Source organism: Tursiops truncatus, chromosome 20, assembly GCF_011762595.2.
Source record: "Tursiops truncatus isolate mTurTru1 chromosome 20, mTurTru1.mat.Y, whole genome shotgun sequence".
Lineage (NCBI taxonomy): Eukaryota > Metazoa > Chordata > Mammalia > Artiodactyla > Delphinidae > Tursiops > Tursiops truncatus.
Genome location: NC_047053.1, coordinates 14485723 through 14506738, shown reverse-complemented (window position 1 = coordinate 14506738; position 21016 = coordinate 14485723). Strand labels below are relative to the sequence as shown.

At 37.4% G+C, this 21016-nt stretch overlaps 1 protein-coding gene across 3 annotated transcripts in view; it reads left to right on the top strand.

Annotated features, from left to right (window-relative positions):
* The window catches only part of NSRP1 (nuclear speckle splicing regulatory protein 1), a 66455-nt gene that overhangs the window by 34600 nt on the left and 10839 nt on the right, over positions 1–21016 (top strand). For all 3 annotated transcript variants that reach the window (XM_019926962.3, XM_019926963.3, XM_019926964.3), the window contains exon 3: positions 15660–15716. In XM_019926962.3, the coding sequence (XP_019782521.2) occupies positions 15660–15716 (57 nt within the window). The remainder of the gene's footprint in view (positions 1–15659; positions 15717–21016) is intronic.

Here is a 21016-nt window from a genome sequence, read left to right as displayed (position 1 = left end):
GCTACTGATCTGGTTTATATCACTATAGTTTTCATTTTGTAAAATTTATATAAATGGAATCATGCACTGTGTACTTTGGATGGGGGTGAGGGGTGTCTGGCTTCTTTCAGCATAACTATTTTGAGATTAACTCACATTGTGTTTCAGTAGTCTGTTCCTTTTTTCTTGCTGAGTAGTATTCCTTTGTATGAATATACTACAACTTGATTGTTTATTCACTGTTGATCATTTGGATTGTTTCCAGTTTTTGGCTATTACAGGTAAAATGGCTATGAACATTTGTGTACAAGTCTTTGTATAGAGTTATGCTTTAATTTCTCTTGGGTAGAACCTAGGCATGAAATGGTCACATGGTAGATGTAACTTTTTAAGAAACTGCTAAATTCTGGGGACTTCCCTGGCGGTCCAGTGGTTAAGAGGCTGTGCTTCCACTGTGGGGGGGCACGGGTTCTATCCCTGGTAGGGGAACTAAGATCCCACATGCTGCGCAGCATGGCCAAAAAAAAAAAGAACAAAGAAACTGCTAAATTCTTTTCCAAAGTTGTACCATTTTACATTTCCACTATTGGTATATGAGAGTTATAATTGTTCTACCTCCTTTGTACAGACATACTGTTGTTTTACCTTTGAGTAAAATTTTATTCTCTTAATGTTTTGCAACTTCTGTTTGCATTTAAATGTTTAATAACACCTGGCGTGTATTTTGATGTTCGTTATAAGGAATGAGGTGTGAGGAAGGTATCAGTTTTAATTGTTGTTTTTCGTTTTTGTTTTTTTCAAAAGGCTGGATAGTTGTCTCCACACCATTTATTAAATAGTCTGTCATTTTCCCACTGATTTGAAATTTGCTTTCCTAAGGAATTGTTTCAAATGAATACACTTTTAGGTTCTTTGTCTATTCAGAACCTATATGTTTAGATATTAGAGAAAAATGTAGAACAAACCAGAAAATTCTCCATTTATGATGCAATAAGGTATTTTTAAGGAGGTAAAATTATGAGGATCGCATCCTTTATGTGAGATGTGAGTTGTCAGTGGGCGAACTATTATAATAATACTTCAAAAAATACAACTCATATCTTTTGGATAGGGAGTATAATTTTTTTGTTTAATTTAAAACCATTTTAAAAACAGCTCTGGATGAAATGAGCTTTCTATAACATACATATCATTCCACTTCTCATCACTATTTCTGCAGTCTCCTAGCTTAGAAACTTTAATACCATGTTTGATTCTATTTTCTACATTCCTTCTATTTCCAAGTTCTTTTTCTTTTAGAATATTGCCTAGATTTACCCTTTCTGTCCACTCCCACCTACCATAGTCTTGTAAACCCTGTGCCCTGAGTCTCCTTATTAACCGTATTGCATTGATTCCAGATCATTTTTCTAAATTACTTTTTCATTAGCTTAAAAAAACCTCTAATAATTCTTTTTCATCTTTGTATCACTTTGAGTTCCAGCTGTTTTCATAACATGGTCTTAGTCCAACTTTAGTTCTTAACACCCAAATAGAAGTCATTTGCTATAATCATATTGATTTCTGCATCCTTTGTTTATTTTGTTTTGTTTTTTGGCATGCCACCCATCTTGCAGGTTCTTAGTTCCCTGACCAGGGTTTGAACCTGGGCCCAGACAGTGGAAGCTCAGAGTCCTAACAACTGGACCGCCAGGGAATTCCTGATCTCTGCATTCTTTATTGCCATGTTTATGTCATCATATTTCCTATTGGGGTTTCCTCTATATAATACAATCTATTTATTTATTTGTTTGTTTGGCTGCATTGAATCTTAGTTGCAGCACGCAGAATCTTCGTTGTGGCATGCGAGATCTTTCATTGTGGTTCGCAGGCTCTCTAGTTGTGATGCACAGGCTCTAGAGCACATGGGCTTATTTGCCCTGTGGCATGTGGAATCTTAGTTCCCCAACCAGGGATCAAACCCACGTCGCCTGCATTGGAAGGTGGATTCTCAACCACTGGACCACCAGGGAAGTCCCCACAATCTTTTTTCACTGTTACCCATCTTTCTAAATTTGGCCTCATCCTTCTTCCTCCATAGATGATTCTTTGATTCTCTCAGACCATGATTTTCCTTTCCCTGAACTCTAATACTTATAGTTTGTTTCTTCACTCACTGTTCCATCCTTGCCTTCCTCCTTGGACGTATCTGGTATGTTCTTGCCTATTGTCTGTGCCTGAAAAGCTCTTCTCCAGATCTCATTGTGACTTGTTTTCTCATCTTCTACTGGTCTTGGTTCAAATTTTATGTTCTCATTGAGACCTTCCTCGAAGATCCTATTTCAAATTCAATCCACTCCTGCCTCTACTCTTCTTTGATTTATTTTTCTGCATAGAACGCAACATATCTGACATAAATTTTGTCTGTTTATTGTCTGTTCCCTTATAAGCTCATTGAGGGCAGGGGTTTTTGTTTATAATTTTTCCTCCAACATCTTGAATAGTGCCTTGAACATGGCATATGGTCCGTAAATATTTAAATGAATGAATAAATGCCATTATGTTGGTATTGATTGCTCTTTAGTTGTATAAAAGTATTAGTTGTTTAATTGTTTCCTTAACTAAATGGTAACTTCTTTAAAAAGTAGAGTATATTCTCAACTCCTTCTTGGTGTTGGCATAGAGTGACCTAACCAACATTAAATACTAACTGGCTGAAGGTGTGGAATTAGAAATTTTGACCACACAAAGGCAGGTGGCACTTCCTATTCTGCAAAATTGGTCAAGATACTAAGCATAATTAACTTTCAGTTCTGAGTAGGGTCTTAAAGATGCTTTTGTTAATTAATAAATTAGAATAACTTCTGTTTACTTAATAAATCAGAATAACTTCTTGTTATATAAAAATACGTAGTCATTATAGACCAGTTAGAAAATACAGAAAAGTATGAAAGAAAAATTAAAAGTACTGTTAATCCCATCACTCAGAAGTAACCACTGTACACGTTTGGGCAGCAGCTCCATAATATTTTATAGTATATTTGGACCATAATTTATTCAGCTGTTTTCTTATTGTTGGACATTTCAATTTTTTTTTTAATACTCTGGTGCTTTTATTTCAATGACATATTTCCATAATGAGGCTTCTTGGTTGAAGAATATGTATGTATATTTTAAATACTAAATAGATGTGCAGGGCTTCCCTGGTGGCGCAGTGGTTGAGAGTCTGCCTGCCGATGCAGGGGACACGGGTTTGTGCCCCGGTCCGGGAAGATCCCACATGCCGCAGAGTGGCTGGGCCCGTGAGCCATGGCCGCTGAGCCTGCGTGTCCGGAGCCTGTGCTCCGCAACGGGAGAGGCCACAACAGTGAGAGGCCCGCGTACCACAAAAAAAAAAAAAAAAAAAAAAAGATGTGCAGTATCATTTTAGATGGTCATATCGCATTCCATTATATGAATAAACCGTAATTTAACCATTCTGCTGTTGAATCTTAGAGTGGTTACCAGCTTTTTGATTTTACAAATTCCATTATCCCGCAAGGCATTCTTGTACACATTTGAGATTATTTCCTAGGGATGAATTCTTGAAGTGGAATTGCTGGATCAGAAGCTGAGCAAGTTTTTAAAGCTTGTAATATCACACACAGAAACTGTGATAGTAGTGGAAAATACAACCATAAATTGAACTTATTTATTTAACAGATACTTAGTGTGCCAGTCATGTTGCCAGTTTGTGAAGTTACAGAAGTGTTTAAATAAGATGGACAATGTCCCTGTCCTTATGAAACTTTTAGTCAGTAGGGGGTACAGCTAAGTAAAATGACAACTTCAGTATAGAATGATAAGTAAAATGAGAAGATATAGATGTACCTAGGAGGGTACAAATATCTAACACATTCTTTGAGTCAGGGAAGATTTCCTGAAGGAGGCCAAGACTAGAAGGATAAGTCACTTATCCAAGCAGAGGGAGTTAGATACACAAAGTCCTGAAGTGGAAAGAGGACATGATGTGTTCAAGAGAATGAAAGTAGCTAATTAAGAATGGATCATAAACACTATAGTGTATACAGAAGTCTAAATAGAATGTTGTATTTACATATACAATACATGTATAATGTTATAAACCAATGTTACCTCAATTTTTAAAAAAAAAAGAATGGAGCATAAAAAGAGAGGAACTGATAAGAAATGAGCTTGAGGGAGTTTAAAGCAAGGCCAGGATCAACTAGGTCAGATACTTCTGAGAAGTCAAATAAGATAAATATCAAAACTATGGATTAGGTTTAACAACAAAGGTTTTAGAACGATTTCAATGGAGTGGTAGGGACAGAGGCCAGGTTGCGCTGGGGTTGAGGAATGTTTGTGGATAGAGGCAACAAGGGTAGACCACTTTGGCTCTTATGGGATGCCAGGATTCTTACGGTGGCTATAGGGACAGTAGGGTCGGGGGAAGGGAATCTTTGTTTTCATGTAGGAGAGATTTAAGCATGGGTCCTGACGCACAGGTTTTTAGGTTTTGTGAGAGGGAGTTATAGGAGTTCCTATTTGATGTTTCTTTTCAAAGATGCCAATATCATAGGTGTCATTTTAAAAGGGAAAACACAAGCCATAGGGGAAAGATATTTGCAACCATAAAAATAAGAAAAGATTATTGTCCAGAGTATACCAAGAACTCCAACAAATCATTAAGAAAACAAGAGAACCCAAATAGAAAATGTACAAAAGACATGAATATGACTAATAAATGTATGAAAAATATATAAATTATATGAATATATAATTCAGCCTCAATAATAAGGGAAATGCAAAACAAAATCATTTTATGCCCATAAAATTGCCTAAAGAATAAAATGTTCCACAATATAAAATGTTCACAAGGATAGAGTAGTGGGAATTTATACACGGTAGGTGGGAGTGTGAATTGGTTAGACTACTTTGGAGAATAATTTGTCAGTATTTAGTGACGTTGAAGATATATCTCCCTACAGTGTAGCAGTTCTCCTAAATGGTTACACATGTGTATCAGGACACATGCATAACAATGTTCATAGCTTCTTTGTTTGCAAAAACAAAGGAAACCCAAATAAATGTTCATCAGCAGAGGCATGGATACGAGTTCAGTTTCTGTAAAGTAAAACATCATTTGGTGAGGTATACTGTAGAAGGAGGTAAGATACTCCTTCATTCTACTAGAGACTCTAGCTGGGGCTGACGTAAAGACAGATGAGCAGGAGAAAAGCATATGAAGTTCTTTTACACATATATGGGAGCCCTCACAAGAAAAAATGAAAACCCAAAGAAGTGAGTAGGCCTAAGTGCTTATATAGTAGGTTAACAAAAAGTAGCAATTGTGGAAAAGTAAAATTTGGGGGAGACTAAAGAAAGAGTTATTCTAACAATGTCTGTTTATAGATTTCTCCTGGCTTTGACTCCCCATCTCTGGTGATAAGAATTTTTCTAACTCCTAGTACAGGGAAGGCACCTTTCACATGGGAATTTTATCTCCTGCTTTTAGGAAGAAAAAGGAAGGTCAGAGTGTCCTTGTATCTGCTGTTTTTCAGGTGTCTTTAACTCAAAACTAATCAATATGCCAAAGCAGCATATTTTGGGGTAGCATGTTCTGAGCCCCTTCAATATCTATGTAGCAAAACTATTTTTAAAAAAAATCAAGGAGGGGGCTTCCCTGGTGGCGCAGTGGTTGGGAGTCCGCCTGCCGATGCAGGGGACACGGGTTCGTGCCCCGGTCTGGGAGGATCCGGAGCGGCTGGGCCCGTGGGCCATGGCCGCTGAGCCTGCGCGTCCGGAGCCTGTGCTCCGCGACGGGAGAGGCCACGGCAGTGAGAGGCCCGCGTACCGCAAAAACAAAAAACAAAAACAAAACAAACAAAAAAATCAAGGAGGGGGCTTCCCTGGTGGTGCAGTGGTTAAGAGTCTGCCTGCCGATGCAGGGGACATGGGTTCGTGCCCCGGTCCGGCAAGGTCCCACATGCCGCGGAGCGGCTGGGCCCATGAGCCATGGCCGCTGAGCCTGCGCGTCAGGAGCCTGTGATCCACAATGGGAGAGGCCGCAACAGTGAGAGGCCCGCGTACCGCAAAAAAAATTAAAAAAAATCAAGGAGACTGTAAACAAAATTCAGGGTGGAAAGGGTAGGAGATGAGATCAGGGAAGGATATATAGGGACTTCAGGTGTACTGATAATGTTCTGTTTGTTAGGCTGGATAATAAGTTCATAGGTGTTATTTTTTGTGCAAAATAATTTTTCATAATAGTTTTGAAAGGTGGCAGTAATCTTAGGTAATGTCTTTACAGGGAGTTGACAAAGACTAGGAGGTTTAAAAAGAGAGGAGGCCTGGATATAGTTGGTAGAGAAAGAAGATAGACTTGACTAATGAAAAAGAAGAATTGGTAGGTAGCATTAGGGCCCAGTTACAATTAGAAACTAAGAAATTACATTTTACGGAAGTGCTTGGCAGGCCTAATATAGATAGCAGATGGTTGGATTGATTCAGGGCTTGGGTTTGTCAAATGAGTAATAGAAGCTAGGCAGCATAGCAAAGGAGTTAAGATTATTGGCAAGAGTTGAAGATTTACTACTGTAAAGATTCTAATAGAAAATGGAAGAATCAAGGGATTAGGGGCAGCCATAGGATCAAAGAAAGGATACGGTGGAAATAAATGATCAAGAGAGCTACTGTATTTCATTGAATTGAAAACATTGTAGGTTGCAGTTATTTTATGTACCACTAAGAAAAAAAGAACACTGTCAATTAAATATGACAGTCTTTCCTGTCACTTAGAATTTTAATTGTATATTTAGTACACGATACAATATTGAAAGGCTTCTTTTAGTCTAAATTAGATACAGATTTTTAAATTTAGGTTACTCTTATACGTACATAAAACAAAATATAAGCAAAATTAATTGGTTAAGGAATTCTTAAAACTTTTTCATATCTAGTATTTTTTGGACTCACTTTTTCACTCAGACAATGTTTTTCCGTGCTATATCATTTCTCTCTGACATCAAACGACGTTTATAAGGAGGGTGTTTGGAGGTGGTGAAGTAGGCTTGTTAAGTAATAATCCCAAATGGGAGTCAAAAGTAAATTATCTCCACAAAATTGCATAATTTTAAGAAATGCTACATCAACACTCAGTGATGCTCATTCTACAAGTTTTGATGCTGATACTTTTTAATATTCACACATGCAAGCAGTAGTATCAACTAAAGTATTAAGAATACCTCTGGGGCTTCCCTGGTGGCGCAGTGGTTGAGAGTCTGCCTGCCGATGCAGGGGACACGGATTCGTGTCCCGGTCTGGGAAGATCCCACATGCCGCGGAGCGGCTAGGCCCGTGAGCCATGGCCGCTGAGCCTGCGCGTCAGGAGCCTGTGCTCCACAACGGGAGAGGCCACAACAGTGAGAGGCCCGCGTACCGCAAAAAAAAACCCAAAACAACAACAACAAAAAAGAATACCTCTGGTTTGACAGTAATTCGATGATGCCACTGATTGTAAGGTGTATTCAGATTTCAGCAATGTTAAAATGTGAAATAATGCACATCTTATGTTCAGTGAAATATAGTTAGAAGAGTAGTGGTGGTTATCAGGTGGGTTGCACAAGTTTACAGTTTCAGAACTGGGGCAGTTGCAGATAGTAACAAGAGTGACCGTGAGACAGGGTGGCTGAAGTAGAGAGGAAACAGTCATTAAACTGCAGTCAGACAAATATATTACTAAAAGGGAGACTTAAAAACCATTAAAACATAAGTGGAGATGAGGAAAACAAGGTTAGTGTTTATGCATTATCTGGGATGATGATGGCATGCCAGGGTGATGGCACGATGTAAAGTAGAGAGGAAGACTGAGCTCAAGATGTCAGAGATAGTAAGTAATAAAGGGTTCATGAATTGAGAGAAGAGAGGGGTAAGGGTAACATAGTCATATAGCATGAACTTCAAAGGAACAGGGATTTTTACCTACAGTGTTTGAGACTAGAATCAGGAGAAACAGCCTCCTAATCTGAAGTACGGGGTATATGAGCCATGAGCAGCCTCAAATGAAAGATGTCTTTAGGGAAAAGCCAGGTTTTAGCCGAGGAAGTGAAAGAGAAGGTCATCAAAGAGGATGAGGATATGGGGAGGTTTGAGTCAAGGTAAAATACGCAAGAAGCAGTGTGGCCATAGTATGAGAGGGAATGATTATTGGGTCGCTTCTTGAGTAGTGAACAAGGACTAGTAGGCATGTAGCCTTAACGTTTCCCCATACTATTAAATGTTGTTGAAAACAGATTTTCAGTTGGCTACAAAACTTCCTGTTGAAGAGTATACACTTATTTAACCAATCTTATTTTGTTCAAAGTTTTTCACTAATGTGACTAGATATCCCATTATATAACACAGTGAATATCATAGTACCTAAATCTTTTTGTGCATCTTCTTTTATGTCCTTAGAATAAACTGTAAGTGGAATTGCTGGATCAAAAGAAATGGATATTTTTCAGGCTCTTTTGATACATTTTGCTAAATTGAAACTATTTCACATTTTCACAATGTAGGAGTATATCTTTGTTCATTACCTTGCCAGTATTGGATGATATAATTTTAAAAAATCTTTACCAATTTGATAGGTGATAAAAGTTAGTATTTTCATTTTCATCTTTTTAGTTATTGGTAAGATTGAACATTTTTTCATATAGTTAATGGTCATTTATATCTTCTCATTTCTAAATTTTCTGTTCAGAGCCACATCTTTTTCTGTCTGAGTTTATATAATAAAAATTTTCTGTATTTTTCACAACTCTTAAACAGACTTTGCACTTAGAAGAGTCATGTGAATGTGGACAAATAAAGCCCATAATACAGATGACTGTGTTGTAGGACCTTTAATAAATGATCTGTTGCTAGGTTTAAAGAAAAGATAACAGGAATTTTTCATTTCTAAGTTCGAAGAGCACAACAGAAGATTGTAGCCATAAGACATTTAAGGAAGGATTGATTCTTTTTTTATATAAATAAATTAATTATTTTTATCCTTTTTGGCTGTGTTGGGTCTTCGTTGCTATGCGCGGGCTTTCTCTAGTTGGGTCAGCGGGGGCTACTCTTCGTTGTGGTGCGCAGGCTTCTGTCGTGGCTTCTCTTGTTGCGGATCATGGACTCTAGGTGTGCAGGTTTCACTAGTTGTGGCACATGGGCTCAGTAGTTGTGGCTTGCGGGCTCTAGAGCTCAGGCTCAGTAGTTGTGGCGTATGGGCTTAGTTACTCCGCGGCATGTGGGATCTTCCTGGGAGAGGGCACGAACCTGTGTCCCTTGCATTGGCAGGCAGATTCTTAACCACTGCGCCACCAAGGAAGCCCAAGGAAGGATTGATTCTTGAACTGTTTTTTCTTGTAACTGAGATCTGTTTTGGATAAGTGGATAGGTAAACCTCTTTTTTCAGAAATAAGCCCATAGGTAATTTTTTTTTCCCTTTGTGGTTTATTAGTTATGGAATAACAGATTAGTTTCTGTAAAAAAAAAAAAAAACCCTTTTCTGAATTTTCATTTAATTAAAAAAAGTTTATGACTGAAAAAAGATAATTTAATAATATAAATAATGGTCCAGTATCTGTAATTTTTCCCCAGTGTCATTAAACTATATTTTGTGTATTGATGAAGGAGTTCCAGTAATATATACAGAGCCATTTCTCTTCTGATTGTTACCACAGCTCAGGAGGCAACCCAGTAGTGATGGAAGAAAGGTGTTGCACAACCATGTGCTTTCTCTTCCATTTATCTGAGCTAACTGCAAAGGTTTTTTTATTTTTTTTTTCCCAGTACGCGGGCCTCTCACTGTTGTGGCCTCTCCCGTTGCAGAGCACAGGCTCCGGACGCACAGGCTCAGCAGCCATGGCTCACGGGCCCAGCCGCTCCGCAGCATGTGGGATCCTCCCGGACCGGGGCATGAACCCGTATCCCCTGCATCAGCAGGCACACTCCCAACCACTGCGCCACCAGGGAAGCCCTGCAAAGGTTTTTAAAACAGTCTCCCATTTAGTCATGTCATATCTGACTGCAATTTAATGAAACAAAACACTAGTAAATAGTTTTTATTCTCTACAAGAACAATGGAGGTAATAAAGACTAAGAAAATCCAGTTGCAGTGTTCTCCTTAATTCTGCAATCATGGTGCTTATACTTGATGATCACATCTTTACCCTTTATAATTGTGTGTGTGTGTGTGTGTGTGTGTGTGTGTGTGTGTGTAGAGAGAAAGAGAGAATTGTTGTATATATAAAATGGATGAGGTTTTTATATTCTTTTTCTTCATGTTCATTTTTTATTTGGAATTAAAGCTAATGTGAGTGTACCAACTCTTATATTAGACATAAAAAATTAAGATGTTGACCAAATATGGCTCCTCCTTCACTTTTAGTGCTATACACATACTGGTTGCTCCGAACATGTTTGTTCAATTAAGTTCAAACATTTTCAAGGAACTACTACAGGTTTTTTAAAGGATATTTCCCTGAGATTTTTGGTAGAGAACCTAAATATTTTGAAACACCAGTGTAATACAGTAGTTTTTGTGCTTTTAGGACAGTCAGAATGTTTGCACTTCAGGACTTCTTTGGTGGTCCAGTGGTTAAGACTCCGTACTTCCACTGCAGGGGACGCAAGCTAAGATCCCGCATGCTGTGTGTGACTCCCCCCCCCAAAAAAAAGTTTGTATTTGACCCAATTTATAAATTGAATTTTTTTAAAATTTAAGATAAAGCCCCTTTGTCTTCCTAAATTTAAAACTGATCATAATTTGTCATTTTATTAGAAGGCACCATTAATGAATACTCTTATTGCTCTGTGAAGTGGTCCTCAGACATAGAATTAAGATAATTGCCTACCTGCTAATTTGGAAACTAATCAGTTAATGACAGTGTTGTGGTTTGGTCACATTCAACCTCCATCATCAGGTTTTTTTTGTTTTATTTTTTAAATATTTATTTATTTATCTTTGGCTGCATTGGGTCTTCGTTACTGTGCGCAGGCTTTCTCCATTTGCGGCGGGCAGGGGCTACTCTTCATTGCGGTGGCTTCTCTTGTTGCAGAGCATGGGTTCTAGGCGTGCGGGCTTCAGTAGTTGTGGCACGTGGGCTCAGTAGCTGCGGCTCGCGGGCTCTAGAGCACAGGCTCAGTAGTTGTGGCGCACAGGCTTAGTTGCTCCGCAGCATGTGGGGTCTTCCCGGAGCAGGGATCCAACCTGTGTCCCCTGCATTGGCAGGTGGATTCTTAACCGCTGCGCCATGAGGGAAGCCCCCATCATCAGTTTTTAACAGCTATATTTCCTTAGGTCACTTGCAGGCTAGAATATTTTGTGGCAAGAACTGAAGTGTTTTGTAATATGTGTACTAAGCAAAATACATTCCATTAAAATAATGCTGAGTGAAAAAAAGCTAGTCTCAAAATGATTCCATTTATTTAACATGTTACGTTCTTGAAGTAACATAATTATAGAGATACAGAACAGATTAGTGGTTGCCAGTGATTAAGGTTGGGAGCGGGGAGGGGAGGAGAGGTGGGTATGCCTATAAAAGGGTAGCACTAAGGAATATTGTGGTGATGTTACAGTTAAGTATCTTGATTGTGGTGACAGTTACACGAAACATGTCATAAAATAGCATAGAGCTATACACATACACAAATTTTGCATGTAAAATGGGTGAAATCTGAATAAACTTTGTGGTTTATACCAAAGTCTATTTCCTGGTGTTGGTATTTTACTCCAGTTATGCAAGATGCTCACATTGGGGGTGTGCTGGGTGAAGGACCTTCTTGTACATTTCTTTGCAACTTCCAGTGAGTGTATAATTATTTCAAAATAAAGTTTAAAAAAATATACTTCTTTAACAAGAACTCCCACCCCAAACGGGGCAGTTATTAAAGGAGGATGTCCATTCATTTGGTCATTCCTTGCTATCAGCTCCCATCATCCAATGATTATTATAGCAGCACAGCAGAGGACTCTCTCAAAAAGAAGAGTTCTTTCTAATCTCATGCTTTGGGGCAATGTATTTTCATTTATAGTTGCTTGTAAAACCACTCTTAGTTCTAGAAAACCCATTTCTAGCTCTGCCATAGCTCCCATGGCTAGTAAAGGATTCAAATGTTTGCATCCTCTATTTTCCTGTGTTTTGGTGTACTAAGTATGAAACGTTAAGGAATCTTAGCACACAAAAGAAAACATGTACAGCCTTTTAAATATTCAACAGGATAGACTCTTCTATTTCAGTAGATGCAAATTGAATCATATTGTCCATCTTCAAGTAAGCCAATCTTATGTTTATTAAACACACTGATAAATATACTATAAAGTGGAACATAGTGTACATGCTTTTCTGGTGAACACTTTGGTTTAACTGTAATACTCCAAGGGAAAAAAACTTATAACTACTGTTTTCACATAACTTAATTTTAATTTGTTTAAATATAAACATTTCTTCAGCCCAAAATGTTCTTAAATATGAGCATAGTAATAATAATGGTAGTAATGATAGCTAACCTTTACTGAGCACTTGCATAAGCCAGATACTTGCCAAGTACTTTTTACATGTTACCTCATTTAATCCTCAAAACAACCTTGTGAGATAGGTACTATTATATAGATGAGTAACATATCTGAAATAATACAGCTAGTAAGAGAGAGGGAATAGTTTGAAAGGCAGTCAGATTCCTGAGCCTACACTTTTGACCGTCATTCTGTACTTCCCCCTTATGCCATGCAGTACAGGAACTCTAAAGTTAGAGGCTGACATGTTGGCAGTTATTACATATTTTAGTTTTGTTTTATTCATAGGGCACATGTATGAAATCTGTTTCTTCTCTTGCTGAGTTCAATAAGGTGAAACCTTCCCTGACTTATGCAGGACAACCTGCTTTTCTCATTTTTATCTTCTCTTGCATATCCTTTTTCATGGAAACCAGACTAAATTAAAAGTTGTCTTAACATTTGTATTGGTATTTTAATTTAAGGATATCTCTTAAAACTTAGAAAGACTTGACCTTTAAAATATAAAATCTTATTGCTCTTGTGTTTAATTTTACCAGTTATTTTGTCTCCAGTATGAATCTAGACTACAGTTTCTTATGTTTGTTATGTAGAAGATAAGGATTAAAATGTCATTTAATACATTTACTGATTTTTATATAGGATCACTATTACTGAAACAAAAGTTTTATTGCTACTATTTTCATTTTTAGTTTTTTGTGTATATGTATTTAAACAGGTTGTTGACATTTTAGCCATCACCACTAATAATCATTGTTAGAGTTCCTTTAGCTAGAAAACTGAGACATGAACTTCAGAAGGAGACAGTCCTCCCTGAGTTTTTCAGCGTAGGTTCAGAGTTACCTCTTCATCCACTGATGCTCTTGGAATTCCAGGGATATAAGTTGGTGGATAGGATCTGTAAAATTACTGTCTCCATATGTTATCAACCCCGTAAGTAATAACAACTGATGTTTTTCAAAGGCCAGACTTCATCCTTCTAAACAGCTATAAGCATGAAAACAACGTCTCTTGAGATATTTCAAAGTATATATCACTTTACATTGGAAGGCCCTTCCCAGTCTGCCTTTTCTATATTATATAAAAGTCTAAAAAGTCACAGGCTTGTGTTTTGTTTTTTCAAGTTCAGTAGTTCAGGTTGAAGCAACCATTTTGAAAGTAACAGCCTGTGAACTGTGACTGACTGGAGGAGAGGTGGGAAAAAGTAATAAAAATAAGTGAAAGTTCAGCATTTGGGATTTACTCTTTTAGTTAATCCTGAGGACATTACTGACTCAATGATCAAGAAAAATATATTTAGTATACACTAATTAGAAAGACTGAGACATAAAAATGCATTGGAGGGAATTCACTGGTGGTCCAGTGGTTAGAGCTTGGTGCTTTCACTGCTGGGGCCTGGGCTTGATCCCTGCTAGGGGAACGAAAATCCCACAAGCCGTGAAAAAACAAACAAACAAAATGCATTAGAATTTCATGAGATATACTTACTAGAATATTTAATATTTTCATGTTTAAAATTTATATTCTAATGCGTGAAAAATGTGTCATATTACATAACAGGGACATTTGAATTAAATGAGTAATACATGTAATACACAAGTAATAAACTTAGCATAATAGCACCTGCTCTATAGATGTTAGCTACTATTATTATTCTTGTTATCAACATCTCTTCCTCTAGTTGGAGTCAATTTACTATAACCTAAAGTAAACTTAGTCTCTGCCTGTACACTTCTTTTAATTTATTAAGTAAGTGTTATGTTATTATTGTCTGGCCTTTGTGTATTAACTTTATTCATCTGCATGGTCATAGAAAACTAGAAATAGGTTTATTTTGTTCTGTTTGTTGCCATGGAAAACAAAGGATGCACCAGTTGATACTGCATAGCTGGAAACAGCAAATGTCAATAGGCTAGAGAACTATAATTCATTAGTAGTCTTATTTTTAAGATATAATTTACACACCATAAAATGCACCCTTTTAGTGTGTACATTTCATTGTTGGTTAGTATATTTACAAGGCCTTATACTTTTAAGGGAACAGTTTTTCCTAAGCGTTCTAATTATATTTCTTTTCTTAGCTGCAAGTCTTTATTTTCGCCCATGTGGTTACTACTTTCTGTACTCTTCTTGTCTTCGCTGAAATTCCTTTTGATTGAGGTCTAATGTCATATTTCTTTTGGGAAGGCTTTCTTTTTTTTTTTCTTCAGTACGCGGGCCTCTCACTGTTGTGGCCTCTGCCGTTGCGGAGCACAGGCTCCGGACGGGCAGGCTCAGCGGCCATGGCTCACGGGCCCAGTCGCTCCGCGGCATGTGGGATCTTCCCGGACCGGGGCACGAACCTGTGTCCCCTGCATTGGCAGGCGGACTCTCAACCACTGCGCCACCAGGGAAGCCCGGGAAGGCTTTCTTGATTCCTTATACATTTAGTCTCCTGCTCTGTTCTCCTGCAGCCCTTTTTTTAATCCCTTTGTTATATTGCCTATCACATTTATATTGTGATTATCTCTTTTAGTTATCTGTCTTCCCTTTCAGACCATTTATCTCTCAAGCACAGAGACTGTTCTTGTTTTTCTGCTGTCTTCAGGAGCTAGAACAATGCCTGTTATGGTAGGCTTTTCAGTACATATTTATTGAATGATAATAATGACAGATAGTCCTGGCTGTCGCTGAGCCTTCAGCATGTACTAAGAGTTTGATATACTATATTCAGTGGTGAATATTAAAATAATGTGCTTTTTGTTGCTGGGAATCATACCATTTTAGTATTGGAAGGGACCAATTTTCCCCCACTCAACACGCGCACATTCACATATGTACACAAAGCAAATTGAAATCCATAGAAGTTAAACAACTTAGTGGTGAAGCTGGGACTGAAAACCCATGTTACCTCATCTTGTCCTGTACCATTTTATTTTCTCTTACACCCTGATGATTTATAATGAAGATTCATTCGTTTCCTAAAGTTTAGGGTGAAGACTTTGAAAATGTTAATTTAATTCATAATATTATCTTTCTGGGTTTTTTTTTGTTTTTTGTTTTGTTTTTTTTTTATATCTTTCTGTTTTTAACCGTAAGTAAGGGACTAGTTGCCAACCAGAATACTGGAAAAGAAGTTTTAAATTGGTTGAAACAGTGACAGCATTTTCCTGTTTTATAGACCTCCGTGAGTGAAAGCCTTCAGAGAGAAGCTGCTAAGAAGCAAGCAATGAAACAGGTAAGGTAGAAGGGTGAATTAAATGCATCTGGTGAAGTAAGTAGTTCAGCTCACATTTTAAAGTATCAGTTTTGGTATTAGGTACCTGAGACTAAAGAGAGTAAGGGTGTATAAGGAAAAATTTTATCTTGACACTTGTTTTCTGAAAATGTGTAAGATGTTTCTTGATTTACATAGATTTCAGGTTTCTTGTATAAATTTTAAAGGAGAAAAACACAGTGAAGAATTAGCTCCTTATTGCTGTGTTGTAGATTAAACCCATTTCTGCTTTCATATGACTTAGTCTGACGATGGATTACATGGTTTAATAATTTCTGCTAATGAGCTTACTTGCTAAAAAAAAAACAAAGGATACAACCAAAATGATTTTGCAGTTTTATAATTATTTCAAACTCATCTAGCAAGGAAGGGGAATGTCAGGTGATTTTCGGTAGACTTGCCAGCACCTTATATTTATGTATACTGTATAGTATTTCCAAGTACTTATACATACATTATCTTTTTAAAATTCTCACAAACCTGCCCATGGTCCTGATAAAGAAGTTTGAAACTTCAAAAGGATGTTTACCCCTCATGATCACACAGCTCATTACAGAACTAGGCCTGGAGTTTTAGTAATTTTTCTACTACTGTACCAGTGTATTTTAGATTTAGCTGCAGTAGAAAATAATGAAATTAAACAGTGGCAGAGTACCTTTCTTTTCAATTTTAATTCCTTTTCCTCCACATTTTCTTTAATTTTGGGCACCTGTTTTTCCCTTGTGTATCTAGAATCCTGCTTAAGGATAAATTTGTTAAGCACTTTCTATGAGCCAGACATTATGGTAACTCCTTTCTAAGAGTTACCTTTAATTCTTACAGCAGTCCTATTTTAGGATAATTGCTCTTATAATCTCTATTTTGTAGTTGAGGAAATGAAGGCAAAAAATATTTATGTGACTTTCATGAGATCGCATAGTTAGTAAATGGTTAAGTTGTGTTCAAACCCAGGCAGTGAAATTGCAGAGCCCAAGCTTTTAGCCTCTGTGTTTTACTGCCTCCTTGGGGAATGGGCACAGAATTATGTATTTAGTTACTTTAAGATAATATCTTAGTGTCATATGAGATATAACATGTAACTTAGCCTCAAAATGATTTAATGCACACATAACATTAAAAACTTTGATTCTTTAGCTTAAGTGCTGGAGTGCTTTGAATTAGAATTTTAGAGCTCAGTAGAATTTTAGAAAGACCATCAAGTTCAGTTTCTTCACTATGTGGATGAGAGAATTAGTTCTAGAGAGTCTGGTGACTTCACCAAGTCATGTAGGTATCTTGTTTTCTAGTGTTCTTTTCACATTTTTTGCTGCCTTTTTTTTTTTTTTTTTTTTTTGTGGTATGCAGGCCTCTCACTGTTGTGGCCTCTCCCGTTGTGGAGCACAGGCTCAGCAGCCATGGCTCACGGGCCTAGCCGCTCCACGGCATGTGGGATCCTCCTAGACCAAGGCATGAACCCGTGTCCCCTGCATCGGCAGGCGGACTCTCAACCACTGCGCCATCAGGGAAGCCCTGCCTTTTTTTTTTTTTTAATTAATTAATTAATTTGATAGACCCGGCTCCTTAGTTGCAACATGCATGTGGGATCTAGCTCCCTGACCAGGGATCGAACCAGGGCCACCCCCCGAACTGGGAGCGTGGAGTCCCAACCACTGTGCCACCAGGGAAGTCCCTGTGTTGCCTTTTCTTATTCACTTAAAGCATAAGTCCCAAATCTGATTTTTTTCTTAACTCTGGCTTGTTCAAATCCACTTTTTTGATAGTGGGACTTTTTCATAATTTGCCTGGAAATTGGGGATGCTGCTACAGCTCTTCTGCCTCTCACCTGCCTGCTGCTGCTATACTACCTTTCACCTTATTTTCCCCACTTGAATGATTCAACTCTTCTGCTTTAATCTCAAACTAACTTTTATCATGAAGAATACCACCTTGATTGTATTTACTAAATCTAAGAAAAAATACTCTTAGAAATGGGGTACTTTATCTGTTAGACCTTTCTTCTTTCCTTTTTTAAATTTTTTATTTATTTATTTTTGGCTGCGTTGAGTCTCCGCTGCTGTGCACAGGCTTTCTCCAGCTGTGGCGAGCGGGGACACCCCCCACTGCAATGCGCAGGCCTCTCTCTGCAGTGGCCTCTCCCGTTGTGGAGCACAGGCTGCAGGTGCGCAGGCCTCAGTAGCCATGGCGCACCTCAGTAGCAGTTGTGGCGCACAGGCTCAGTAGTTGTGGCACGTGGGCTTAGTTGCTCCACAGCATGTGGTATCCTCCTGGACCAGGGCTCGAACCCATGTCCCCTGCATCAGCAGGCGGACTCCCAACCACTGTGCCACCAGGGAAGTCCTTTTCTTTTCTTTTCTCTTTTTTTTTTTCTTTTGTTTTCTTTTCTCCCCTTCCCTTCTCTCCCCTCTTCTCCTCTCCCATCAGTTTTTTATCTGGCCATCAGGTGCACAGAACTGATGTTGTCAACATTATTATCTTATTCCCTATTTCACTGGAAAAACTTTTAATATGTCATCATTAAAATAATATTTCCTGTAGGTTTTTGGTAGATATCTGTTTTCAAGCTAAGGAAGTTCTTTTCTGGTCTTGGTTTGAGGTTTTGTTTGTTGTTGTGTTTTATTTTTTGAAAGTCATGCATGAACTATATTCATATCAGTAAAGATCAATTTAACTTTAGAAAATCAGTAATGATCACTTCACATAAATGATATAAACACAATATAGGTATAGAGTATTCTTCTTTTTATGTTCCATTGCATTTGGTTTACTAAAATTTCATTAAGGATTTTTGTTTTAAGTGTTAAGGAGTTTTTCTTTTTTTTATCATCAGTGAGATTGGCCTGTGATTTTCCTTTTCTTTCACTGTAATTATCCAGATTGAAAAAAATATAAAAGTCTGACAGTCCCAAGATTTAGTGGGTTAAGTTTGTTTCTCATTCATTACTTTCTGTCCTGACAAATTAGTGTTTTCTTCATTCTGCTTTCTTTGGGTTTATTTTGTTATTTTTCTTACTTTTTGAGATGAGTGCATAGCTGTTTTCAAAAGCCCTTTCTCTTTTCTAATGTGTTTAAAGCTATACATTTTCCTCTAAGCACTGCTATAGCTGTGCTTATCTCACAAGTTTTTGGTAAGTAGTACTTTTTATTCAGTTCAAAATATTTTATAATTTCTGTTACGATTTCTTCTTTGATCTGTGGGTTATTTAGAACTTAATATAGGGGTTTTTTGTTTCCTTTTTAACATGATTTCTTTGTGTTCCAAGATGATGCATTGTATTGTTTCATGTCTTTAAAAAATGTGTTGAGATTAACTGTGTGGTCCAGTAGTTTTTAATAAATATTCCTTTGATGCTTGAAAAAATATTCTAAATGGTGTTTTTTGGCCAGTTGTGTGAATCCATATATATTCATACTAATTTTTTTGGTCTCTTAATTACTGAGAGGCATATGTTAAAATCCCCTATTATAGTTTTGGACTTGTCTGTTTTTCCTTAGATTTTTGTTCAGTTTTTACTTTATATATTTTGGGACTTAAGTTAATTGACAATACCCTATATCTACACACATGCCCTCTTGCCACTCTCCCAGTATACAAAAAAGTAAGTTATCAATTTAAAACAATTTAGTGTCCTGTTTCCCTTGCTTTTTGTTGGTGTGATGGTGATGATTTCTTGGATTCCATGTTTTCCTCCTCTGAGTTTTCCAGGTTGGTTTTGGGCAAGGAGCAGCAGTGCTAATTCACCATGTAGGCAGGAGAATTATTGTTTTTCTGAGGTTAAAGTAAATGTTGAAATGTTTTTAAAAATTATTATTTTTTAATATCTTAAGCAATATTCCAGAAAAAAAGTTTTTAATTTGGCATGTACATCATTCCAGTCTAATTGTTGACACGTAAAAACCTGAGAATATCAGGTCAGTTCTTTGAATAATTTATACTATCTACCCTATCACTTAAAAGAATCACTTTTATGTTCCACATTGCATTAGGCAATGTACCAATTAAAGAAAAAGTTAAAATGTGTACTTTCTGTACCTCAGGAACTTACAAGTTGGGACAAGAGGCTAAGATTTGTGAAATAATTAGAAAATAATAACATCAGGAGTATTCTTAGGAACTATATATTGCAGTACAGAATGTGCCATCAGACTTCAAAAGAAAGACCTAATTGGGGGTAAAAGCCCTCAGAGATGGTCTCGTTTAAGAGGTAGGGGGTGAGCTGGCCTGAAACTCTAGATAAGATTTTGATGGCCTGAAAGCAGGAGGAGGAACATTAAAGTATTTCCCCAGAGAGGACCTACAAGCAGCCAGAAAACAATTAACAAGTTGGCAATAAGTACATACATATCAGTAATTACTTTAAAGGTAAATGGACCAAATTCTCCAATCAAAAGACATAGAATGGCTGCATGGGTAAAAAAACAAGACTCATCTATGTACTGTATACAAGAGGCTTACCTCAGATGTAGGGACACACACAGACTGAAAGTGAAGGGATGGAAAAAGATATTTCATGCAAATGGAAACTAAAAGAAAGGTGAGGATACCAATATCAGACAAAATATACTTTAAAACAAAGACTTTAATAAAAGACAGAGATGGGTATTACATAATGATATAGGGATCAGTCCAACAAAAGATATAACACTTGTAAATTTTTGTGCACCCAACATAGGAGCACCTAAATATATAAAGCAGATATTAACAGACCTAAAGGGAGAAATTGACAGCAATACAATAATAGCAGGGGACTTTAATACCCCACTTATATCAATGGGTAGATCATCCAGACAGAAAATCAATAAGGAAACATTGGCCTTAAATGACACATTACACCAGATGGACTTAATAGGTAGGTACAGAATATTCCATCCAAAAGCAACAGAATACATTCTTCCCAAGTGCTCATGGACCGTTCTCTAGGATAGAACATATGCTAGGCCACAACACAAGTCTTAATCAATTTAAAAAGATTGAAATCATATCAAGCATCATTCCAACCACAGTGGTATGAAATTAGAAATTACAAGGAGAAAGCTGGAAAAATCACAAATATGTGGAGATTAAACAACATGCTACTGAGCAACCAATAGGGCAGTGAAGATATCAAAGGAGAAACAAAAAATACCTTGAGGTAAAAGACAGTGGAAATACAGCATACCGAAATCTGTGGAATACAACAAAAACAGTTCTAAGATGGGTGTTTAAAGCAATACAGGCCTGCCTCAAGAAACAAAATTCTGAACTCTAAAAGAACTAGAACAAA